The following is a 22,074-nucleotide window of genomic DNA, read 5'->3' as shown; positions in this document are numbered from 1 at the left end:
TTGCTTCATTTAATTAATTCAAAAACTATTATTTACATTGTAATTCAAAAAGTACTAATTTTACACAAATTAAGTATGTAAATATATTATATACTTACACCACTGAAGAGAGCATTGTTAATTTCAAAGAAATCGCAAGCCGTAAATGCCACTCGATACAGTTGCAGTTGAATCGAAAAATCATTGATCTCTTTTCTAACACAGTCGCGGTCCAAGTTTCTGCGCGAAAGATTTTCCAAAACGCCGTAATTCAGATTGTGACCGGTGCTTGAATTTTGCTCGTTGTCCAAGTCTTCAAATGGCGGATACATCTCAAAATTTGATTGATTTCTCGTCCCATTTTTCTTACCAAGATTCAAAAATTTGCGATTATGTACAATTTCATACATAGATCTTCCGATTTTCTCAGATTCTTGACGCGCAAGCGTGCAAATCCAGCACATGAAACCAAATTGTGCAATTTTTATTATCGAAAACATATTATTTATCAATATATACGTGTAGTTTTTCTCCAAAACTTCCTCGTAGAACATGAACAATGAAAACGCAGTTGTGACGAAACAATTCGTTGTATGAAAGAAGAGATAAAGACCGTAAATGTCGTTTACCATGCTGACCAGGTGACAAATACCTACAAAACAAAATTTACCTCTTCATGTCATCGCAATTCCTTTTCTTAACTTACTTTTCCAGCAATATGTATTTACTCTGTCGAATTGCTGTACAAAGTAAAATTCGCACTTACCTGTATGCAATTCTCTGATGTATCTAATCTTTATAGCGATCCATGACGGATCGGATATTGATTTGTTCAACTGCCCAATCAATTTATTTATCGTTTTAAATCTATTATAGATTACATAGACGATAACGTCGAAGACGAAGTTGTTTATGAAGGACTGGGCTTGCACAAAATAATCCAGAACAAGAGACACGTAAATATTCTCTGGATTTGTAAAGTAATAGTAAAGGACGTGTACGGTCAGAGCTAAAGGACACCAAGCGAGCGTCGTCAAAATTGCTAGCGTTATCACGTTTTTTATTGGTCGGTCATTGATGGATATTTGTTTTCTGATCTTTTGGTCGAGCTCCTTCATTCTGTTCATCAGCACTGGCCACTTTCCGTACTGCCTGATCCCATGATAAGCGCTGTAATGCGCCAATACGGAGAACGTCGCGATGTCCAAGATGTATACGAAGTCGGATATGCTGCTTTCAATAGCGTAGTCATTATTAAATTTAACGAGTTCTATCACGCCGTATACCAGATAAACAGTATAAACGGCCAGATATACAATACGTTTTATTATCATTATAGCTTTGGAAGAATTTCGTGGATGTGCAACACCAACTCCCACGAGCCACGAAGTGTACATTATTGGCCGTAAAATATATTCTATCGACTGCGTGTTCACTTGCACATTGTTTTTTTCCTCCATTGTCACCTTGTACCTTGCTAATTGACGCGCTTTACAAATACTATTGTTGATTATATTAAAATTTCTTGCAATATAGAAGATTTTGGGAAAAGAATAGTAAAGTTTTACTGCGAAACACTTGCATAACCGTGCACATCGTAAATTTTTTTAATAGACTGAAAGTCTACTTCAGCAACATTAAATTTCATACTAGCAGCTCTCAATAAGTATTATGCAGTTGTAAATTGAATACATTTACTGAAACTATTTATTAAGTTAGAAATGTCAACGTATAAACGCAAGTAGAGAGAGATAATAGTCTACGGTATGAGATGGTTAAGAAGATTAAAAAAAATTTGTACGTACATATATGTACATACGTACATGCATACATACTTTCATATACGCACGTATATATTTATGTATTATACACGGAAAATGTAGGTATAATTATAATACGTATTGTAGAATGTTTATGGTCGTTGTATTAAGTACTGATCGGATTAATTAGGTGTAATTACTTAAAGATAGATACAATAAAACATCCACATTAAATAAAGTTAATGTTTTAAACGCACATTTATATTATTAATTATATTTAATAGTAACTTTGAACGAATAACAAGAGACAGCTAAAATCTCCTGAAAGAAACTCAAAGTCATAATCCTAACAACATACGAGTATGTCAAGTTCAAGATCAGCGAAATGCGGTTTACTTTTTGATATCTTTACTCACGTACAAAATTTCTTTGCTACATTTAAATTAATATGTTTCACGTATTTTTCCAAATTCTTGTAAATGGTACTTTTATAAATAAAAAAAAGGTAAGTAAAGGTGTTTAGATTATATGATCAGAAATTACTCAGATAGGCGGATCTTTGCGGGCAATGTATAAATAGACCGCGAGCAGCAAATGACTTGTGTACAATCGATCGACGATCTGTATTGTGGGACATTTATGTTCTCGCGAGACGCACGCGCTCTCTACTTTCGTTGTCCTTGTGTTGTACACTGTACTAATCGTTATCTCGGTTACACGTGTCATGTAAAGAGAATCGTCGCCGAACTTATAAGAATAAAGCTTTTCTACTTACGTAAACAGTCCAAGATTTATTCAACACTATATATTCAATTATTTCTTATTTAAAAGTTTCTAATAAATAATTTATTAGAAGTTTGTTTTTCTAATAATTAAATTAATAATGGATTATTAATAATTTTAAAATTAGTTTTTATTGAGTAACTTAACATCAAAAACTTTTCTTTGTTTAAACTCTTGTCAGAACAGATTGAAAGTGATTTAAAGAGAATGCCAAAATATTTCATTACTATTGCTTTTTATTTTAAATTACTTTGCTATTAATTTATTACAATTTTCTAATTACTGAGTTTGATTCAAACTTACCGCCTTTTGTGCTAGCGTTTTGCTATTCTTATTGTTTTATTCTAACTCTTAATAATACAGGATTATTAGCTGTTAAGAAAATCGTAAAATCAAGTAAAAGTCAGAAAGCTAAAAAATTTATAAACTTAAGATAAAATTAAATTACTCTTAACCACTTCTAAATTTATTTACTTTTATTTACCGTTAATGTATCTTGATTGTCTGTGTTTGTGCGATTTGGCGCTGCTGAATCTCAAAATATTTTCGATAAACGTTCTACTTCGTTTCCGTCAAGTATGCAGATCGTTGATAGAATTGAATGAAAATTATTAAATAAGTAATAATCATCCCTACAAACTGAAAAATAAGTATATTTTATATAATTACTTTAAGAACTATTATTTACATTTTAATGCAAAAATTACTAATTTTACGTAAATTAAGTATGTAAATAGATAATATACTCACACCACTAAAGAGAGCATTGTTTATTTCAAAGAAATCGCAAGCCGTAAATGCCACTCGATGCAGTTGCAGTTGAATGGAAAAATCATTGATCTCTTTCCTGACACAGTCGCGGTCCGAGTTTATGCGCAAGAGATTTTCCAAGACGACGTAATTCAAATTGTGATCGCTTCTATAATTTTGCTTGTTCTCCGATTCTTCGAATGGCAAATGCATCTCAAAACTTGATTGATTCTTTGCCCCATTTATTTTATCAAGATTCACAAATTTGTAATTAAATGCAATTTTATATACAGATTTTCCGATTTTGTTGGATTCTTAACGCGCAAGCGTGCAAATCCAACACATCAGACTAAATTGCATAACATACAGTATCCAAATAATATTATTCATCAGTATATACGGATAGTTTTCCTCCACAGCACTCATCCAGATTAAGTGCAGTTTAGTTACAACTATTAAGAATCTGTTCACCGAACAAAGCAGAAGATAAAGATCGTAAATATCGTTTACCATGCTGATCAGGTGACAAGTACCTTCATAACAGAATTTAGTGCAATTTTAGCTTATGAAAAGTTAGCGTCATTGAAAAGTGTTATTCTCTGTTGCAAATCACATACGTAATAAATAAATGGTAACAGCTATAACCATAAATGTATAAGTAGGCCTTATTTAATAATACATTATGTATAGAAAAGATATACTTATTCTAAAGAATCAATATATGTATTATATATTTGTTTTTTTCTATAATTAGAAAGTTGAATAATATTATAATATGTTGTAATAAATTATAAAATAATGAATACTTATTAAATTTACAACAAATTTTTATAAAAACGACTGATTTATCCACCTTGTTACAAACTTTTTCTGCACTGAATAAACTACCGGTATTAATTTCTTAGTCCCTTTTTAGCTACTTTCTTTGACATATCTTTTAAGCATATATTTTATACATAAAGTGCGTTTTTAAATGGTCAATTTAAAAGTACGCCTTATTTAGTACTAGGCCTTATTCGGCTTCAGCATTTTAAATACATTTTATATGTAAATTATAAAATATATCATAGGATGTTTAGGAACATTAGGTAAATTAGATATTATAATCAAATTACGAAAGTAGTTTAATTTCATGAAGTAATAGTTACATTAATGTTAGTGTGAGAAAGAAGGATCGTGGATTCAAATTCCGATCAGCTGTTCTTTAATTATTTGCCGCTTGTAATATAATTTAATTATATGTATATTAAGTACAGTTATAAGTTCTCAATTTTCTTAATTGGCTCGTATTATATATAATAAATTTTCTAGATAAATTAGTTTTTCTTCATGAATGTATGGTCTTTCAACGTAGAAACTGTATGTATTTTAAAAGTACCCATCTTAGTCCAATTTTGACCATCTTTAGACTTCCTTCTTTAATGGTTAATAGTGTAAGTCAGCTAAGAAGATTGAGAAAGTAAAATATTTTACTTATAAATGGTTATGTATATGTTGTATTATTTCATTGCATAAAATTAATCTCAGCATTACCCCAGTTGGAGTCACGGTTGTGTCGTCCTATGCTCGGAAACAGCCGATTACTTGTTTTTTCTAATGTCGTTTTTATATTCAGAAATTCTAGTTTTAAGTGAACGGCGAGTTTGTCTAACATAGGATGCATCACAATCCTTACATAAAATTTTATGTACAACATTATTTTTTTTATTCTTTGGTAGTATACTTTTACTCTTATTAGTTAATTAATAGTTAATTATTTTTTACTAAATGTTTTGCTACGTTCTAGTCTAAATTTTTGGGTCGTTGATAGAATTGAATGAAGATTATTAAATAAGTGATGATCGTTCCGACAAACTGAAAAGTAAAGTCACTTCATTTAATTACTTTAAAAATTATTATTAACATTGCAATTGAAAAAGAATTAAATTAATGTAAATTGTAATAAAATAAATAGACTTACACCGCTGAAGAGAGCATTGTTTATTTCAAAGAAATCACAAGCCGTAAATGCCACTCGATACAGTTGCAGTTGAATCGAAAATTCATTGATCTCTTTTTTGACACAGTCAAGATCTATATTTTTGCGCGAGAGATTTTCTAAAACAACGTAATTCAGATTGTGACCACTGCTAGAATTTTGCTCATTGCCCAAGTCTTCAAATGGCGGATACATCTCTAAACTTGATTGATTTCTCGTCTTGTTTATCTTACCAAAATTCACCAATTTGCGATTATGTACAATTTCATACATAGATATTCCGATTTTGTCGGATTCTTGACGCGCGAGCGTGCAAATCCAGCACATCAGACCAAATTGTGCAATTTGCATTATCCAAAAGATATTATTCATCAATATGTCCTTGTAGTTTTTCTCCAAAACATCTGTGTAGATTTTGAATAATGTAGATGCAGTCATGACAAAGCAATTCGTTGAATAGAAGAGGAGACAAAGACCATAAATATCGTTTACCATGCTGACCACTTGACAAATACCTACGTAGTAGAATTAACATTTCGATGTTATTGCAACTGCTTCATAGACCTTCTTAAATTACTTCTGCGACAATATAGATTTATTCTATTGAATTGTTGTACAAAATATAATATTTGCACTTACCCGTATGTAATTCTCTGATTCGTGTAATCTTTAGCGTGATCCATGACGGATGGGATACTGAATCGTTCAACTGCCCGATCAATTTATTTATTGTTTTGAATCTATAATAAATCACATATACGACAACGTCGAAGACCAAGCTGTTCATTAACAACTGGGCTTCCACGTAATAATTCAGAATTTCAGCCACGTACATATTCTTTAGATTTTTAAAGTAATAATAAAGAACTTCTGCGATCGGAGCTAACGTACACCAAGCAAAAGTCATTAGAATCGCTAGGGCTTCCATGTTTTTTACTGGTCGGTCATTGAGAGATGTTTCCCTCTTGATCTTCCGATCGAGCTCCTTCATTCTGTCCATCAGTTCTGGCCACTTCTCGTACTGCCCGATCCCATGATAAACATTGTAATACGCCGATAAGTGGAACGTCACGATGTACATCACACATACGAAATCGAATATACCGCTTCCAATAGCGTAGATGTCAGTAATGAACTCTATCGCGGTATATACCAGATGAACGGTATACACGGACAGATAAACAATGCGTTTTATTATGGTTATAGCTTTAGAAGAATTTCTTGGTCGTGCAACACCAACTCCCATGAGCCACGAAGTATACGTTATTGGACGTAAGATGTATTCTATCGATGGCGTGTTGGTCACTTGCACGTTGTTTTTTTCCTCCATTGTCACCTCGTATCAACGCGTTTTACAAATACGATTGTTGATTATATTGAAAAATCTTGCGATACGGAATATTTTGGGAAAAATATAGTAATGTTTTACTGGAAGCGAAACACTCACACAACCGTGCACATCGTGAATTTTTCAAATAGAATGAAAACTTACTTTAGCAACATTAAATTTTATACTAGCAGCTCTCGATAAGTATTATGCAGTTGTAAATTGAATGCATTTACTGAGACCATTTATTAAGTTAGAAATGTCAACGTACAAATGCAAATAGGGATAGATAATAGACTATGGTAAAAGATGGTTAGAAAGATAAAAAAAATTTGTACATACACATACATAAATACATGCATACATACTTATACATATGCACATATACATTTATGTACTATATTGTTACACTCGGCGAGACAAACACACGCGGCACACGGAAGAAGAGAATCAGACGCTCGACCCAGAATGACTTGACACTCTTTTGCAAAGGCAACTTCGAACTTTATTAATAACTCTCTTTACAATGAGAAAGATCGCAGAGTTAAAACAAACGTCCATACATAGTTCCGCGTCACGTCAAAACTAAACCCGTTTGGAGGAAACGATCTTCTCTTGTCGCACTCCTCGATCGCCTTGCGCGAATCAATAATAACCGCTCCATAAGTCGGGCACGCAGCAATAAAGAGATAATGTAGGAATAATTATAATACACATTGTAGAATGTTTATGGTTGTTAGTAAGTATTGATCGGAATAATTAGGTGTAGTTACTTAAAGATAGATACAATAAAACATACGCGTTAAATAAAGTTAAAGTTTTAAAGCTAAACGCACATTTATATTATTAATTTTATTTAATAGTAACTTTTAACGAATAACAAGAAACAGCTAAAATCTCCTGAAAGAAACTCAAATCCTAACAACATATGTCAAGTTCAGGATCAACAAAGGGATTCCCTATTCTGTATCATTACTCAGGTACAAAATTTCTTTGCTGCATTTAATTAATATGTTTCACATATTTTTCTAAGTTCTTGTAAATGGTAACGTTTTACAATTAAAAAAAATGAAACTGTTGTTTAGACTATATATTCGATTATTCCTTATTCTCAAGTTGCCTTTTTGTTAATAATTAAATTAATAGTTGAATGTTTTTAATTTTATATTAGTTTTTATTGAACAATTTAGTATCGTCTCACATTAAAACCCTTCTTTGTTTAAAATCTTGTGAAAACAGATAGAAAGTGATTTAAAGAAAATGTCGAAATATTCCATCATATCTTTTACCTTACATCTTAAATTATTTTGTTATTAATTTATTACAGCTTTCTTATTAACAAGTTTGATTCATATTTGCCGTCCTTCGAGCTATTGCTTTGCTTTCTTTCTATTTCAATTTATACGTCAAAAATACAGAGTTGGTAACAGTCAGTAAAAACTACGGACAATCAAAGAAAATTCAGAAAGACTGAAAATTTTAACTCAAGATACAATTAAATCACTGTAAACCAATTCTAAATTTTTAAATATATTCTTTTACCGTTAAAGCATCTCGGTTGCTAGTATTATGTTTTTATATACCGGTCAAAGTTCTCTATCATTACGGTTTATACTTTTTTAATCATTAATATAATTTTTCTAATTATTTAATGAAATATTGTAAATATTTTTTACGACTTTTGCATTTTACAGTGAACAAGTAGTAGAAAGTAAATAACAGTTATTTTTAAAGAGAAAGCTATATCTTGACTTTGCAAAAGTAAATAGTTTCACATACTTCAATGTTGTTTCCCAAATCAGTGACAACAATGTTATAAAACAATTATAACAATATATGTACAAAATGCTTTAGTAATTATGCATTTTTGAAACACGTTATCTACTATATATAAATTTATTGTTAATAACGTTTTAGTTTTCTTTTGCATACAAATAGAAGAGATAAGTGTTTCTGTCAAAAGAAAAATATCTTGTAAATGTTTTAAAGATGCATTAAAGACCAAATGTTTATTTTGTATTATTACTATTCGTATATTTATAATACATGTGTTTATAATTAATAAAAAATTCAACATTTCTCTTTTGCTTTCATTAAATGCTTTTTTTAGATTCCGTCGGAAAATATTTTACAAAATATGACCTAGAAAATCGGAACAAATTGGGGAATGTATTTTCCTTTTATGCATCCTTGAAAAAAACTACAAACATTTTATTATCAAATTTTGAACATAATTTTAAAATATCTAGTTTTTTCATTAACAAATTTTAATATTAAGCTAAATTTAATGCAAAAGAATGAATTTAATATTAATTTAATATTAATTTAATGCAAAAAATTTAACGTTACTAAACCTCGAAATATTTAAAAAAAAACGTTTTACGTTCTATGTTTCTCTGTTCGGGTCGTTGATAGAATTGAATGAATATTACTAAATAAGTGATGATTGTCCCAACAAACTGAAAAATAAGTTTAATTCATTTAATTACTTCGAGAACTATTATTTACATTGTAATTCAAAAAGTACTAATTTTACATAAATTAAGTATGTAAATATATTACATACTCGCACCACTGAAGAGAGTATTGTTAATTTCAAAGAAATCGCAAGCCGTAAATGTTACTCGATACAGTTGCAGTTGAATGGAAAAATCATTCATCTCTTTCCTGACACAGTCGCGGTCCGAGTTTCTGCGCAAGAGATTTTCCAAGACGACGTAATTCAGATTGCGATCGCCTTTATAATTTTGCTTGTTCTCCGATTCTTCGAATGGCAAATGCATCTCAAAACTTGATTGATTCTTTGCCCCATTTATTTTACCAAGATTCACAGATTTGCAATTAAATGCAATTTTATATACAGATTTTCCGATTTTGTTGGATTCTTAACGCGCAAACCTGCAAATCCAACACATCAGACTAAATTGCATAACATACAGTATCCAAATAATATTATTCATCAGTATATACGGATAGTTTTCTTCCACAGCACTCATACAGATTAAGTGCAGTGTAGTCACAACTGTTAAGAATCTGTTCACCGAACAAAGCAGAAGATAAAGATCGTAAATATCGTTTACCATGCAGATCAGGTGACAAGTACCTTCATAACAGAATTTAGTGCAATTTTAGCTTATGAAAAGTTAGCGTCATTGAAAAGTGTTATTCTCTGTCACATACGTAATAAATAAATGGTAATAGCTATAACCATAAATGTATAAGTAGGCCTTATTTAATAATACATTATTTATAGAAAAGATATACTAATTCTAAACAATCAATATATGTATTATATATTTGTTTCTTTCTATAATTAGAAAGTTGAATAATATTATAATATGTTGTAATAAATTATAAAATAATGAATACTTATTAAATTTACAACAAATTTTTATAAAAACGACTGATTTACCCACCTTATTACAAACTTTTTCTGCACTGAACTGTTGTTACCGGTATTAATTTCTTAGTCCCTTTTTAGCTACTTCCTATGACATATCTTTTAAGCATATATTTTATGCATAAAGTGCGTTTTTAAATGGTCAATTTAAAAGTAGGCTTTATTTAGTACTAGGCCTTATTCGGCTTCAGCATTTTAAATACATTTTATATGTAAATTATAAAATATATCATAGGATGTTTAGGAACATTAGGTAAATTAGATATTATAATCAAATTACGAAAGTAGTTTAATTTCATGAAGTAATAGTTACATTAATGTTAGTGTGAGAAAGAAGGATCGTGGATTCAAATTCCGATCAGCTGTGCTTTAATTATTTGTCGCTTGTAATATAATGTAATTATATGTATATTAAGTACAGTTATAAGTTCTCAATTTTCTTAATTGGCTCGTATTATATAATAAATTTTCTAGATAAATAAGCTTTTCTTTATGAATGTATGGTCTTTCAACGTGGAAACTGTATGTATTTTAAAGGTACCCGTCTTAGTCCAATTTTGACCATCTTTAGACTTCCTTCTTTAATGTTTAATAGTGTAAGTCAGCTAAGAAGATTGAGAAAGTAAAATATTTTGTTTATAAATGGTTATGTATATGTTGTATTATTTTATTGCATAAAATTTTTGAAACTATTTAGAATTTGGACTCTCGTGCCTGAGCCTAGTGGCCTGATGGTTCTAAGATACGGATGCCATCTCTAGGCTATTGTGTTCAACCCTTTTTTATGTATCTCTCTGCGCATTTTGTCAGTTGAACACCGACCTGCGTTTGTAACGGTTGCGTACATGCAACGGACGTATTGCACGTATATTAACATAATGCCAATTGTTAAATAAATATCCATAGAACCTTAACAAAAATTAATATCAGTATTACCCCAGTTGGAGTCACGGTTGCGTCCTTTGCTCGGAAATAACCGATTGCTTGTTTTTTTCTGATGTCGTTTTTATATTCAGAAATTCTAGTTTTAAGTAATCGGCGAGTCTGTCCAACATAGGATGCATCACAATCCTTACATAAAATTTTGTGTACAACGTTCATCTTTTTATTCTTTGGTAGTATTCTTTTACTTCTATTAGTTAATTAATAGTTAATTATTTTTCATTAAATGTTTTGCTACATTCTAGTCTAAATTTTTGGGTTGTTGATAAAATTGAATATAGATTATTAAATAAGTGATGATCGTCCCGACAAACTGAAAAATAAATTCACTTCATTCAATTACTTTAAAAATTATTATTAACATTGCAATTGAAAAAGAATTAAATTAATGTAAATTGTAATAAAATAAATAGACTCACACCGCTGAAGAGAGCATTGTTTATTTCAAAGAAATCACAAGCCGTAAATGCCACTCGATACAGTTGCAGTTGAATCGAAAATTCATTGATCTCTTTTTTGACACAGTCAAGATCTATATTTCTGCGCGAGAGATTTTCTAAAACAACGTAATTCAGATTGTGACCACTGCTAGAATTTTACTCATTGTCCAAGTCTTCAAATGGCGGATGCATCTTTAAACTTGATTGATTTCTTGTCTTGTTTATCTTACCAAAATTCATCAATTTGCGATTATGTACAATTTCATACATAGATCTTCCGATTTTGTCGGATTCTTGACGCGCGAGCGTGCAAATCCAGCACATCAGACCAAATTGTGCAATTTGCATTATCCAAAAGATATTATTCATTAATATGTTCGTGTAATTTTTCTCCAAAACATCTATGTAGATTTCGAATAATGTAGACGCAGTCATGACAAAGCAATTCGTTGAATAGAACAGAAGACAAAGACCATAAATATCGTTTACCATGCTGACCACTTGATAAATACCTACGTAGTAGAATTAACATTTCGATGTTATCGCAACTGCTTCATAGACTTTCTTAAATTACTTCTGCGACAATATAGATTTATTCTATTGAGTTGTTGTACAAAATATAATATTCGCACTTACCCGTATGTAATTCTCTGATTCGTATAATCTTTAGCGTGATCCATGACGGATGGGATACTGAATCGTTCAACTGCCCGATCAATTTATTTATTGTTTTGAATCTATAATAGATCACATATACGACAATGTCGAAGACCAAGCTGTTCATTAACAACTGGGCTTCCACGTAATAATCCAGAATTTCAGCCACGTACACATTTACATCTAGATTTGTAAAGTAATGATAAAGTATGTCTGCGATCGGAGCTAACGTACACCAAGCAAATGTCGTTAGAATCGCTAGCGCTTCCATGTTTTTTACTGGTCGGTCATTGAGAGATGTTTCCCTCTTGATCTTCCGATCGAGCTCCTTCATTCTGTCCATCAGTTCTGGCCACTTCTCATACTGCTTGATCCCATGATAAACATTGTAATACGCCGATACGTGGAACGTCACGATGTACATCACACATACGAAATCGACTATACCGCTTTCAATAGCGTACTTGTCAGTAATGAACTCTATCGCGGCATATACCAGGTGAACGGTATACACGGACAGATAAACAATGCATTTTATTATGGTTATAGCTTTAGAAGAATTTCTTGGTCGTGCAACACCAGCTCCCAGGAGCCACGAAATGCACGCTATTGGACGTAAGGTGTATTCTATCGTCGGCGCGTTGTTCACTCGCACATTGTTTTTTTCCTTCATTATCACCTCGTATCTTGCTAATCAAGGCGTTTTACAAATACGATTGTTGATTATATTGAAATTTTTTTCAATACAGAAAATTTTGGAAAAAAGATAGTAAAGTTTTACTGGGAGCGAAACACTCGCATAACCGTGCACATTGCGAATTTGTCCAACAGAATGAAAACCTACTTCAGCAACATTAAATTTTATACTCGCTCTCGATAAGTATTATGCAGTTGTAAATTGATTGCATTTACTGAACCCATTTATTAAATTAGAAATGTCAACGTAAAAACGCAAGTAGAGAGCGATAATAGTCTACGGTATGAGATGGGTAAGAAGAATAAAAAAATTTGTACGTACATATACGTACATGCATATACACTTACGTATACGTAAATATATATTTATATATTATGTATAGATAATTTAAGTATAATTATAATGCATATTGAAGAATATTTATGCTCGTTAGATTAAGTATTGATCGGAATAATTATGGGTATGTTTACTAAAAAATAAGTACAATAAAATATCAACATTAAATATAGTAAAAGTTTTAAAGTTAAACGTATATTTATATTATTAATTTTCTTCAATAGTATCTTTTAACGAATACAAGAAATAATTAAAATTTCCTGATAGGAATTTAAACTCATGATCCTAACAACATATGTCAAGTTCAACGAAATGGGGTTCATTTTTCGATATCTTTACTCACGTACAAAATTTCTGTGCTACATTTAAATTAATATCTTCAACATATCTTTTCAAATTTTTGTAAATGGTACTTTTACAAATAAAAAAAAAGGGAATAAAGGTGTTTAGATTATATGATGAGAAGTTGCTTAGATAGGCGGTGCTTCGCAGGCAATGTATAAATAGACCGCGAGCAGCAGATGACTTGTATACAATCGATCGACGATCTATATTGTGGAACGTTTATGTTCTCGCGAAACGCACGCGCTTTCTACTTTCGTTGTCCTTGTGTTGAACATTCTACTAATCGTTATTATCTCGGTTACACGTTTCATGTAAAGAGAATTGTCGCCGAACTTATGAGAATAAAGCTTTTCTTCTTACGCAAACAGTCCATGATTTATTCAACACTATATATTCGATTATTTCATTTTTGAAAATTACTTTTTTAATAATTAAATTAATAATTGAATATTAATAATTTGAAAATTAGTTTTTATTGAGTAATTTAGTATCGAAAACGCTTCTTTGTTTAAACTCTTGTGAGAACAGATTGAAAGTGATTTAAAGAGAATGCCAAAATATTCTATTACTTTCACTTTTTATTTTAAATTATTTTGTTATTAATTTATTACAATTTTCTAATTATTGAGTTTGATTCGTATTTACCGCTAGTGTTTTGCTATACTTATTGTTTTATTCTAATTTTCAATAATATAGGATTGTTAACTGTTAAGAAATTCGGAAAATCAAGTAAAAGTCAGAAAGCTAAAAAATTTATAAACTTAAGGTAAAATTATTATACTCTAAGCCAATTATAAATTAATTTATTTTTTATTTACCGTTAACGTATTTCTATTGTCTATGTTTGTGCGATTTGGCGCTGCTAAATCTCAAAATATTTTCGATAAACGTTCTACTACTTTTTCGTCAAGATATTCGGGTCGTTGATAGAATTGAATGAAGATTATTAAATAAGTGATGATCATTCCGACAAACTGAAAAATAAGTATACTTCACATAATTACTTTAAGAACTATTATTTAAATTTTAATTTAAAGGATAATAATTTTACGTAAGTTAAGTAAATAGATTATATACTTACACCACTAAAGAGAGCATTGTTTATTTCAAAAAAATCGCAAGCCGTAAATGCCACTCGATACAGTTGCAGTTGAATCGAAAAATCATTGATCTCTTTTCTGACATATTCGCGGTCCAAGTTACTGCGTAAGAGATTTTCCAAGACGATGTAATTCATATTATAACCGCTGCTAGAATTTTGCTCGCTGTCCGAGTCTTCAAATGGCAAACGCATCTCAAAATTTGATTGATTTCTCGCCCCGTTTATCTTACCAAGATTTACAGCTTTGCAATTAAATAAAATTTCATGTACAGATCTTCCGATTTTGTCAGATTCTTGACGCGCGAGCGTGCAAACCCAGCACATCAGACCAAATTGCATGACATATAGTATACAAATGATATTGTCTATCAGTATATATAAATAGGTTTTTTCCACAACACTCATATAGATTACGTGCAGCATAATCATAGTCGTGACGAAAGAGTTCACCGAACAAAGCAGAAGATGAAGGCCGTAAATATCGTTTACCATGCTGACCAGGTGACAAGTACCTTCATAACAAAATTTATGTCTTTATGTCATCATAATTTCTTCAGTTACTTCTCCGGTAATGCAGATTTACTCTATTGAATTGCAGTACAATGTATAACATTCGCACTTACCCGTATACAATTCTCTGATGCGTCTAATTTTTAGCGCAATCCATGACGGATCAGATAGTGATTTGTTCAACTGCCCGATCAATTTATTTATCATTTTGAATCTATAATAGATCACATAGACGATAATGTCAAAGACAAAGCTGTTGATTATGGACTGTGCATGCATGTAGTACGCCAAAAAGGTTTCCTCGTTAATAGTTTCTGGATTCGTAAAGTAATAATAAAGGACATGTACGGTCAAGCACAAAGGACACCAAGCGAATGTCGTTAAAAGCGCTAGCGCTTCCATGATTTTGACAGGACGGTCATTGATGATTGTTTGCTTCCTGATCTTTTGATCAAGCTTCTTTATTTTGTCCATCAGTTCTGGCCATTTCTCGAAGTGTCTGAGCCCGTGATAAATGCTGTAGCACGTTGATACTTGGAGCGTCACCATGTTCATAAAGTATCCGAACTCGTATATGTCGCTTCTAAGAGCGAAGAAATCAGAAAACTTAAAGTATTTTATCACAGTGTATACCAGGTGAACAGTATACACGGTTAGATAAACAATGCATTTTATTATCGTTACAGTTTTGGAAAAATTTCTTGGTCGTGCAACACCAACTCCCATGAGCCACGAAGTGTACGTTATTGGACGTAAGATGTATTCTATCGACGGCGTGTTCACTTCCATATTGTTTCTTTTGTCCATTATGATTTCGTATCTGGCTAATATCGACGCGTTTTACAAGTACGATTGTTGATTATATTGAAATTTCTTACGATACAGAATATTTTGGTGAAGAGATAACTGAAGTATTACTGTAAGCGAAACACTTGCATAAGCGTGCACGTTGTGAATTTTTCAAATAGAATGAAAACCTACTTCAGCAACATTAAATTGCATACCAGTTGTCCTTGATAAATGCAACGCTATTTCAGTAAATTTAATCCATTTACTTAGACAATTGATTAAATTGGAAATGCAAAGAAAGAAGAATAACGATCAGTTATATAAGGAAATTAGAAAGATTAAAAAGATATATATGTACATACATATGCATACGTAGATGTATATATACAATACATATTTATGTATATTTATGTAAGGTATCCGAGCCGAATAAAACCCAACCTAACTTATTTTATTTTTTATAAATTCTGTTTACAAAGATATTCAAATAAACTAAATGAAAATAAAATGTTCCTTTTAACTACTCGCTAAAATAAAATTATCTTCTATATAAAATACTTTTTAATAAACAAAAAAGAAATATTTTTAAACTTTGCCATTGGGCCCTATTAAATTCTTGTGCTTTTAATAAGAGCCGAATTAAAAATAAAGTGAAAATAATAAAGCAATTAAACATTATTTTCTAACTTACTGTTAAAATGATTATTAGTCACAAAAACGAAAGTCTTTATGATCTTTTTTATTGTCAAACACAAGAATTATTTTTAATTTTGTCTATAATTAATATTTTAACTTTAAAAATTCTGGCTATTTTAGTATAATTTACCTTATGGAAAGTTATTGAAAGTCGTTATTCTTTATTGCAAGTCACATACATAATAAACAAATGGCAATGGCTATAACAATGTATAAGTAGGCCTTGTTTAATAATACATTATTTATAAAAATGTATACTTATTCCAAAAAATCGATATATATATTATATATTTCTTTTTTTCTATAATTAGACAGTTGAATAATATTATAATACGTTGTAATAAATTATAAAATAATGTTTGCTTCTAAAATTTATAACAAATTTTTATAGAAACAATTGATTTGTCTACTTTGTTATAAGCTTTTGTTGCACTGAATAAACGTGTTGTTACCGGTATTAATTTCCTAGTCCCTCTTTATCTACTTCCTATGACACATCTTTTAAGCATATATTTCATACATAAAGCACGTTTTTAAATGATCAATTTAAAAATAGCCCTTATTAGTACTGGGCCTTATTCGGTTCAAGTACCTTATATACATTTCATATGTATAATTATAAAACACATATGTCATAGGATGTTTAAGATCATTAGGTAAATTAGATATTGATCAAATTACGAAAGTAGTCTAATTTTATGAAGTAATAGTTACATTATTGTTAGTATAAGAAAAATGGATTGTAGATTCAAATTTCGATCAGCTGTGTTTTAATTTTTTGTCGCTTGTAATATAATTTAATTATATGCATTGTATATTGAGTATAGTTATTAATTCTCAATTTTCTTAATTGGCTCGTATCATACAACAAATTTTTTAAGTAAATAAACTTTTTTAATCAATGGTCTCTCTCAACGTGATAACTGAATATATTTTAAAGATATCCGTCTTAGCACAATTTTGACCATTTTTAGACTCCTTTTTTTAATGTTCAATAGTGTAAGTCAGCTAAAAAAATTGAGAAAGTAAAATCTATTTTATTTATAAATAATTATGAATATGTTGTATTATTTCATTACATAAAATTAATCTGAACATTATCTCAATAAGAGTCATGGTTGCAATGCATACTATGCTCGGAAATTATCCAGTGATTGCTTGTTTGTTTTCGGATGTCGTTTTTATGTTCAGAAATTCTAGTTTTAAGTAATCGACGATACGATCTGTCCAATACAAAATGGATCACAATCCTTACATAAAATTTTGTATACAATATTCTTCTGTATTGTTTGTTAGATAACTCTTACTCTTATTAATTAATTATTAATTAATTATTTTTCACTAAACGGTCTTCAACGTTCCTGCCTAGATTTTTGGGTCGTTGATAGAATTGAATAAAAATTATTAAATATGTTATGATCGTCCCGACAAACTGAAAAATAAGTTTACTTTATTTAATTATTTCCAGAACTATCATTTACATTGTAATTCAAAAGGTATTAATTTTACGTAAATTAAGTATGTAAATAGATTAAATACTCACACCACTGAAGAGAGCATTGTTTATTTCAAAGTAATCGCAAGCCGTAAATGCCACTCGATACAGTTGCAATTGAATGGAAAAATCATTCATCTCTTTTCTGACACACTCACGGTCTAAATTTCTGCGCGAGATATTTCCCAAGACTCCGTAATTCCGATTGTGACCACTGATAGAATTTTGCTCGCTGTCCGAGTTTTCAAATGGCGGATACATATCTAAACTTGATGGACTTCTCGTTTTGTTTATCTTACCAAGATTCACCAATTTGCGATTATTTAGAATTTCATACATAGATTGTCCGATTTTGTCGGATTCTTGACGCGCGAGTGTGCATATCGAGCACATCAAATCAAATGGTGCAATTTGCATTATCCAAAAGATATTTTTTATCAATATATACGTGTCTTTCTCCAAAACGTCTATGTAGATTATGAATAATGTAGTCGCAGCCATGACAAAGCAATTCGTTGAATAAAAGAGGAGATAAAGGCCGTGAATATCATTTAGCATATTGACCACGTGACAAATACCTACAAAACATAATTCACGTCTTTCTTGTCATCGCGATTTCTTCATAAATTTTCTTAACTTACTTTTCCAACAATATGTATTTACTCTATCAAAATACTGTACAAAATATAACATTTGCACTTACCAGTATGCAATTCTCTGATGCGTCTAATCTTTAGTGCGTTCCATGACGGATCGGATAGTGATTCGTTCAACTGCCCCATCAATTTATTTATCGTTTTGAATCTATAATATATAACATAGATGACAACGTCGTAGACAAAACTGTTCATTAAGGATTGGGCTTCCACAAAATAATCCAGAATTACAAACACATAAATGCATTTACTTAGATCATTTATTAATCAGAAATGTCAACATATAAACGCAAGTAAAGAGAGATAATAGTTTATGGTAAAAGATGATTAGAAAGATTAAAAAAAATTTTTATACATACGTATATATACATACGTACATATATGCATACGTACTTACACATACGCAAAAATATATTTATATATTATATATAGATAATGTAGGTATAATTATAATACATATTGTAGAATATTTATGGTCGTTAGATTAAGTATTGACGGAATAATTAGTGTAGTTACTTAAAGATAAGTACAATAAAATAAGAACATTAAATAAAGTAAAAATTTTAAAGCTAAACATATATTTATATTATTAATTTTATTTAATAGTAACTTTTAATAAATAACAAGAGGCACCTAAATTCTTCTATCAAAAACTCAAAGTCATGATTCTAACAACATATGTCAAGTTCAAGATCAGCGAAATGGGGTTCAGTTTTCGATATCTTTAGTCACATACAAAATTTCTTTGCTACATTTAATTTAATATCTTCAACGTATCTTTTTAAATTCTTATAAATGATATTTTTACAAATAAAAAAAGAGCAGGCACAGATGTTTAGATTATATGATGATTAATTGCTCAGCTAGGCGGAGCTTCGCGGGCAATGTATAAATAGATCGCGACCAGCGGATGACTTATATACAATTGATCGACGATCTGTATTGTGAAACGTTTATATTCTCGCGAGGCGCACACGCTCTCTACTCTCGTCATTGTGCTGTACACTCTACTAATTGTTATCTCGGTTACACGTGTCATGTAAAGAGAGCCGCCGCCGAACTTACAAGAATAAACTTTTCTTCTTACACAAACGGTCCACGATTTATTCAATATTATATATTCTATTATTCCTTATTTTAAAATTGCCTTTCTAATCATTAAATTAATAATTAAATATTAATAATTTCATATTAGTTTTTATTGAGCAATTTAGTTTCGTCTCATATGCAAACTTCTTTTGTTTGAAATCTTATGAAAACCGATTAAAAGTGATTTAAAGAAAATGTTAAGATATTCCATTATTTTTAATTTTTATTTTAAATTATTTTGTTAATAATTTATTACAATTCTCTAATTACTAAGTTTGATTCGTATTTATAGCCTTCCATGCTATTGCTTTGCTATTTTTTTCGTTTTATTCTAATTCTTAATAATACAGAATTGTTAGCTGTTAGGAAATTCGGAAAATGACGGAAAAGACAGAAAGTCAAAAAATTTCTGAGTTTAAGATAAAATTAAATTACTGTACATCAATTAAAAATTTATTTAGTTTTTATTTATCATCAAAGTATATCAATTGCCTATGTTTCTGCGATTTGGCGCTTCTAAATCTTAAAATATTTTCGATAAACGTTCTACTACGTTTTTATCTAGATTTTCGGGTCGTTGATAGAATTGAATGAAGATTATTAAATAAGTGATGATCATCCCAACAAACTGAAAAATAAGTTTACATCATTTAATTACATTAAGAACTATTACTTACACTGTAATTGAAAACTAATTACGTAACTAATTACGTAAACTAAGTATGTAAATAGATCATATACTCGCATTATTGAAGAGAGCATTGTTGATTTCAAAGAAGTCGCAAGCCGTAAATGTCACTCGATTGAGTTGCAATTGAATCGAAAAATCATTGATCTCTTTTCTAACACATTCGCGGTCCAAGTTTCTGCACGAGAGATTTTCCAAGACGAGGTAATTCAGAGTGTAACCGTTGCCAGAATATTGTTCGCTGTCCGACTCTTTAAATGGCAAACGCATCTCAAAATTTAATTGATTTTTTGTCCCATTTATCTTATCAAGATTTACAGGTTTGCAATTAAATACAACTTCATATACAGATCTTCCGATCTTGTCGGATTCTTGACGCGCAAGCGTGCAAATCCAACACATCAGACCAAATTGCGTGATATACAATATCAAAGTGATATTATTCGTCAGTATATATGAATAGTTTTTTTCCACAACACTCATATAGTTTAAGTGCAGTATAGTCACAACCGTGGTGAAACAGTTCACCGAACAAAGCAAGAGATAAAGGCCGTAAATATCGTTTACCATGCTGACCAGGTGACAAGTACCTTCATAACAGAATTTACGTCTTCATGTCATCACAATTTCTTCATAGATTTTCTTAAGTTATTTCTCCAGCAATGTAAATTTACTCTATCAAATTGCTGTACAAAATATAATATTATCACTTACCTGTGTACAATTCTCTGATGTGTCTAATCTGTAGCGCGATCCATGACGGATCGGACAGTGATTTGTTCAATTGTCCGATCAATTTATTTATCGTTTTGAATCTATAATAGAGTACATAGACGACAACATCGAAAACAAAACTGTTGATTAAAAACTGGGCTATTATGAAGTAAGCCAAAATGATGACCCAGTTAATATTCTCTGGATTTGTAAGGTAATAATAAAAGACGTGTACAATCAAGGATACAGGACACCAAGCGAATGTCGTTAAAAGCATTAGTGCTTCCATGATTTTTACAGGACGATCATTAATGGTTGTTTGCCTTCTGAACTTCTGATCAAACTCCTTTATTTTGTCCATCAGTTCTGGCCACTTCTCGTAGTGTCTGAGCCCATGATAAACGCTGTAGTATGTTGATACTTGGAACATTATTATGTTCATGATGTATGCAAACTCGAATATGTCGCTTTTAAGAGTGGAGAAATCACTATAATTAAAATACCCAATCACAGTGTACACCAGGTTAACGGTATTCGCAATCAGATAAACAATGCATTTTGTTATCGTTATAGCCTTGGAACAATTTCGCGGACGTGCAACACCAGCACCCAGGAGCCACGAAGTGTACATTATTGGACGTAAGATGTATTCTATCGATGGCGTGTTGTTCACTAGCACATTGTTTTTTTTCTCCATTATCACCATCCTGCTATTCGACGCGTTTTACAATTATGATTGTTTATTATGTTAAAGTTTTTCGCTATACGGAATATTTTGGAAAAAAAAATAGTAAAATTTTACTGGAAGCGAAACAATCGCATAAGAGTGCACATCGTGAATTTTTCAAATAGAATGAAAACCTACTTTAGCAACATTAAATTGCTTGCCAAGTCGCTTTTGATAAGTACAACGTCATTTCAAAATTAATCCATTTACTTAG

At 30.6% G+C, this 22,074-nt stretch overlaps 4 protein-coding genes across 6 annotated transcripts in view; 1 reads left to right on the top strand and 3 right to left on the bottom strand.

Annotated features, from left to right (window-relative positions):
- Positions 1–22,074, top strand: part of LOC105195292 — a 264,833-nt gene that overhangs the window by 174,073 nt on the left and 68,686 nt on the right. The window lies entirely within an intron of this gene.
- Positions 4,379–7,808, bottom strand: LOC120357955. Of its 2 annotated transcripts, none has more exons than XM_039450084.1 (2): positions 5,233–7,808; positions 4,379–5,126 (listed from the first exon to the last, which is right to left on the bottom strand). In XM_039450084.1, the coding sequence occupies exons 1-2, from the start codon at positions 5,743–5,745 to the stop codon at positions 5,055–5,057; spliced, it is 585 nt and encodes a 194-aa protein (XP_039306018.1). In that variant the 5' UTR covers positions 5,746–7,808; the 3' UTR covers positions 4,379–5,054. Both variants share the same exon structure in this region; 1 of them encodes a protein (XP_039306018.1).
- LOC113003086 lies at positions 16,819–18,983 on the bottom strand. The gene is made up of 3 exons (XM_026131019.2): positions 18,690–18,983; positions 18,035–18,564; positions 16,819–17,923 (listed from the first exon to the last, which is right to left on the bottom strand). The coding sequence occupies exons 1-3, from the start codon at positions 18,835–18,837 to the stop codon at positions 17,819–17,821; spliced, it is 783 nt and encodes a 260-aa protein (XP_025986804.2). The 5' UTR covers positions 18,838–18,983; the 3' UTR covers positions 16,819–17,818.
- LOC105195378 overlaps positions 20,227–22,074 on the bottom strand; it is a 115,105-nt gene continuing 113,257 nt past the window's right edge. Inside the window, exon 3 of the mRNA XM_039450075.1 lies at positions 20,227–20,359. Within this exon, the coding sequence (XP_039306009.1) occupies positions 20,255–20,359 (105 nt within the window). The 3' untranslated portion in view covers positions 20,227–20,254. The remainder of the gene's footprint in view (positions 20,360–22,074) is intronic.

Source organism: Solenopsis invicta, chromosome 5, assembly GCF_016802725.1.
Source record: "Solenopsis invicta isolate M01_SB chromosome 5, UNIL_Sinv_3.0, whole genome shotgun sequence".
NCBI classification, from domain to species: Eukaryota; Metazoa; Arthropoda; class Insecta; order Hymenoptera; family Formicidae; genus Solenopsis; species Solenopsis invicta.
The sequence above is the reverse complement of the archived record's forward strand: the minus strand, read 5'-3'. Positions and strand labels throughout refer to the sequence as shown.

What these genes read in the sequence shown, in the direction of transcription:
- LOC120357955 (XM_039450084.1), bottom strand. Translation starts at nt 5,745, where the DNA reads ATGGTAAACGATATTTATGGTCTTTGTCTCCTCTTCTATTCAACGAAT. An exon ending in ACAATGCTCTCTTCAGCGGT is followed by an intron (nt 5,127 to 5,232) that starts GTAAGTCTATTT and finishes TTTACTTTTCAG; the next exon opens with TTTGTCGGAACGATCATCAC.
- LOC113003086 (XM_026131019.2), bottom strand. Translation starts at nt 18,837, where the DNA reads ATGAACAGTTTTGTCTACGACGTTGTCATCTATGTTATATATTATAGA. An exon ending in CATCAGAGAATTGCATACTG is followed by an intron (nt 18,565 to 18,689) that starts GTAAGTGCAAAT and finishes TATGTTTTGTAG; the next exon opens with GTATTTGTCACGTGGTCAAT. An exon ending in ACAATGCTCTCTTCAGTGGT is followed by an intron (nt 17,924 to 18,034) that starts GTGAGTATTTAA and finishes CTTATTTTTCAG; the next exon opens with TTTGTCGGGACGATCATAAC.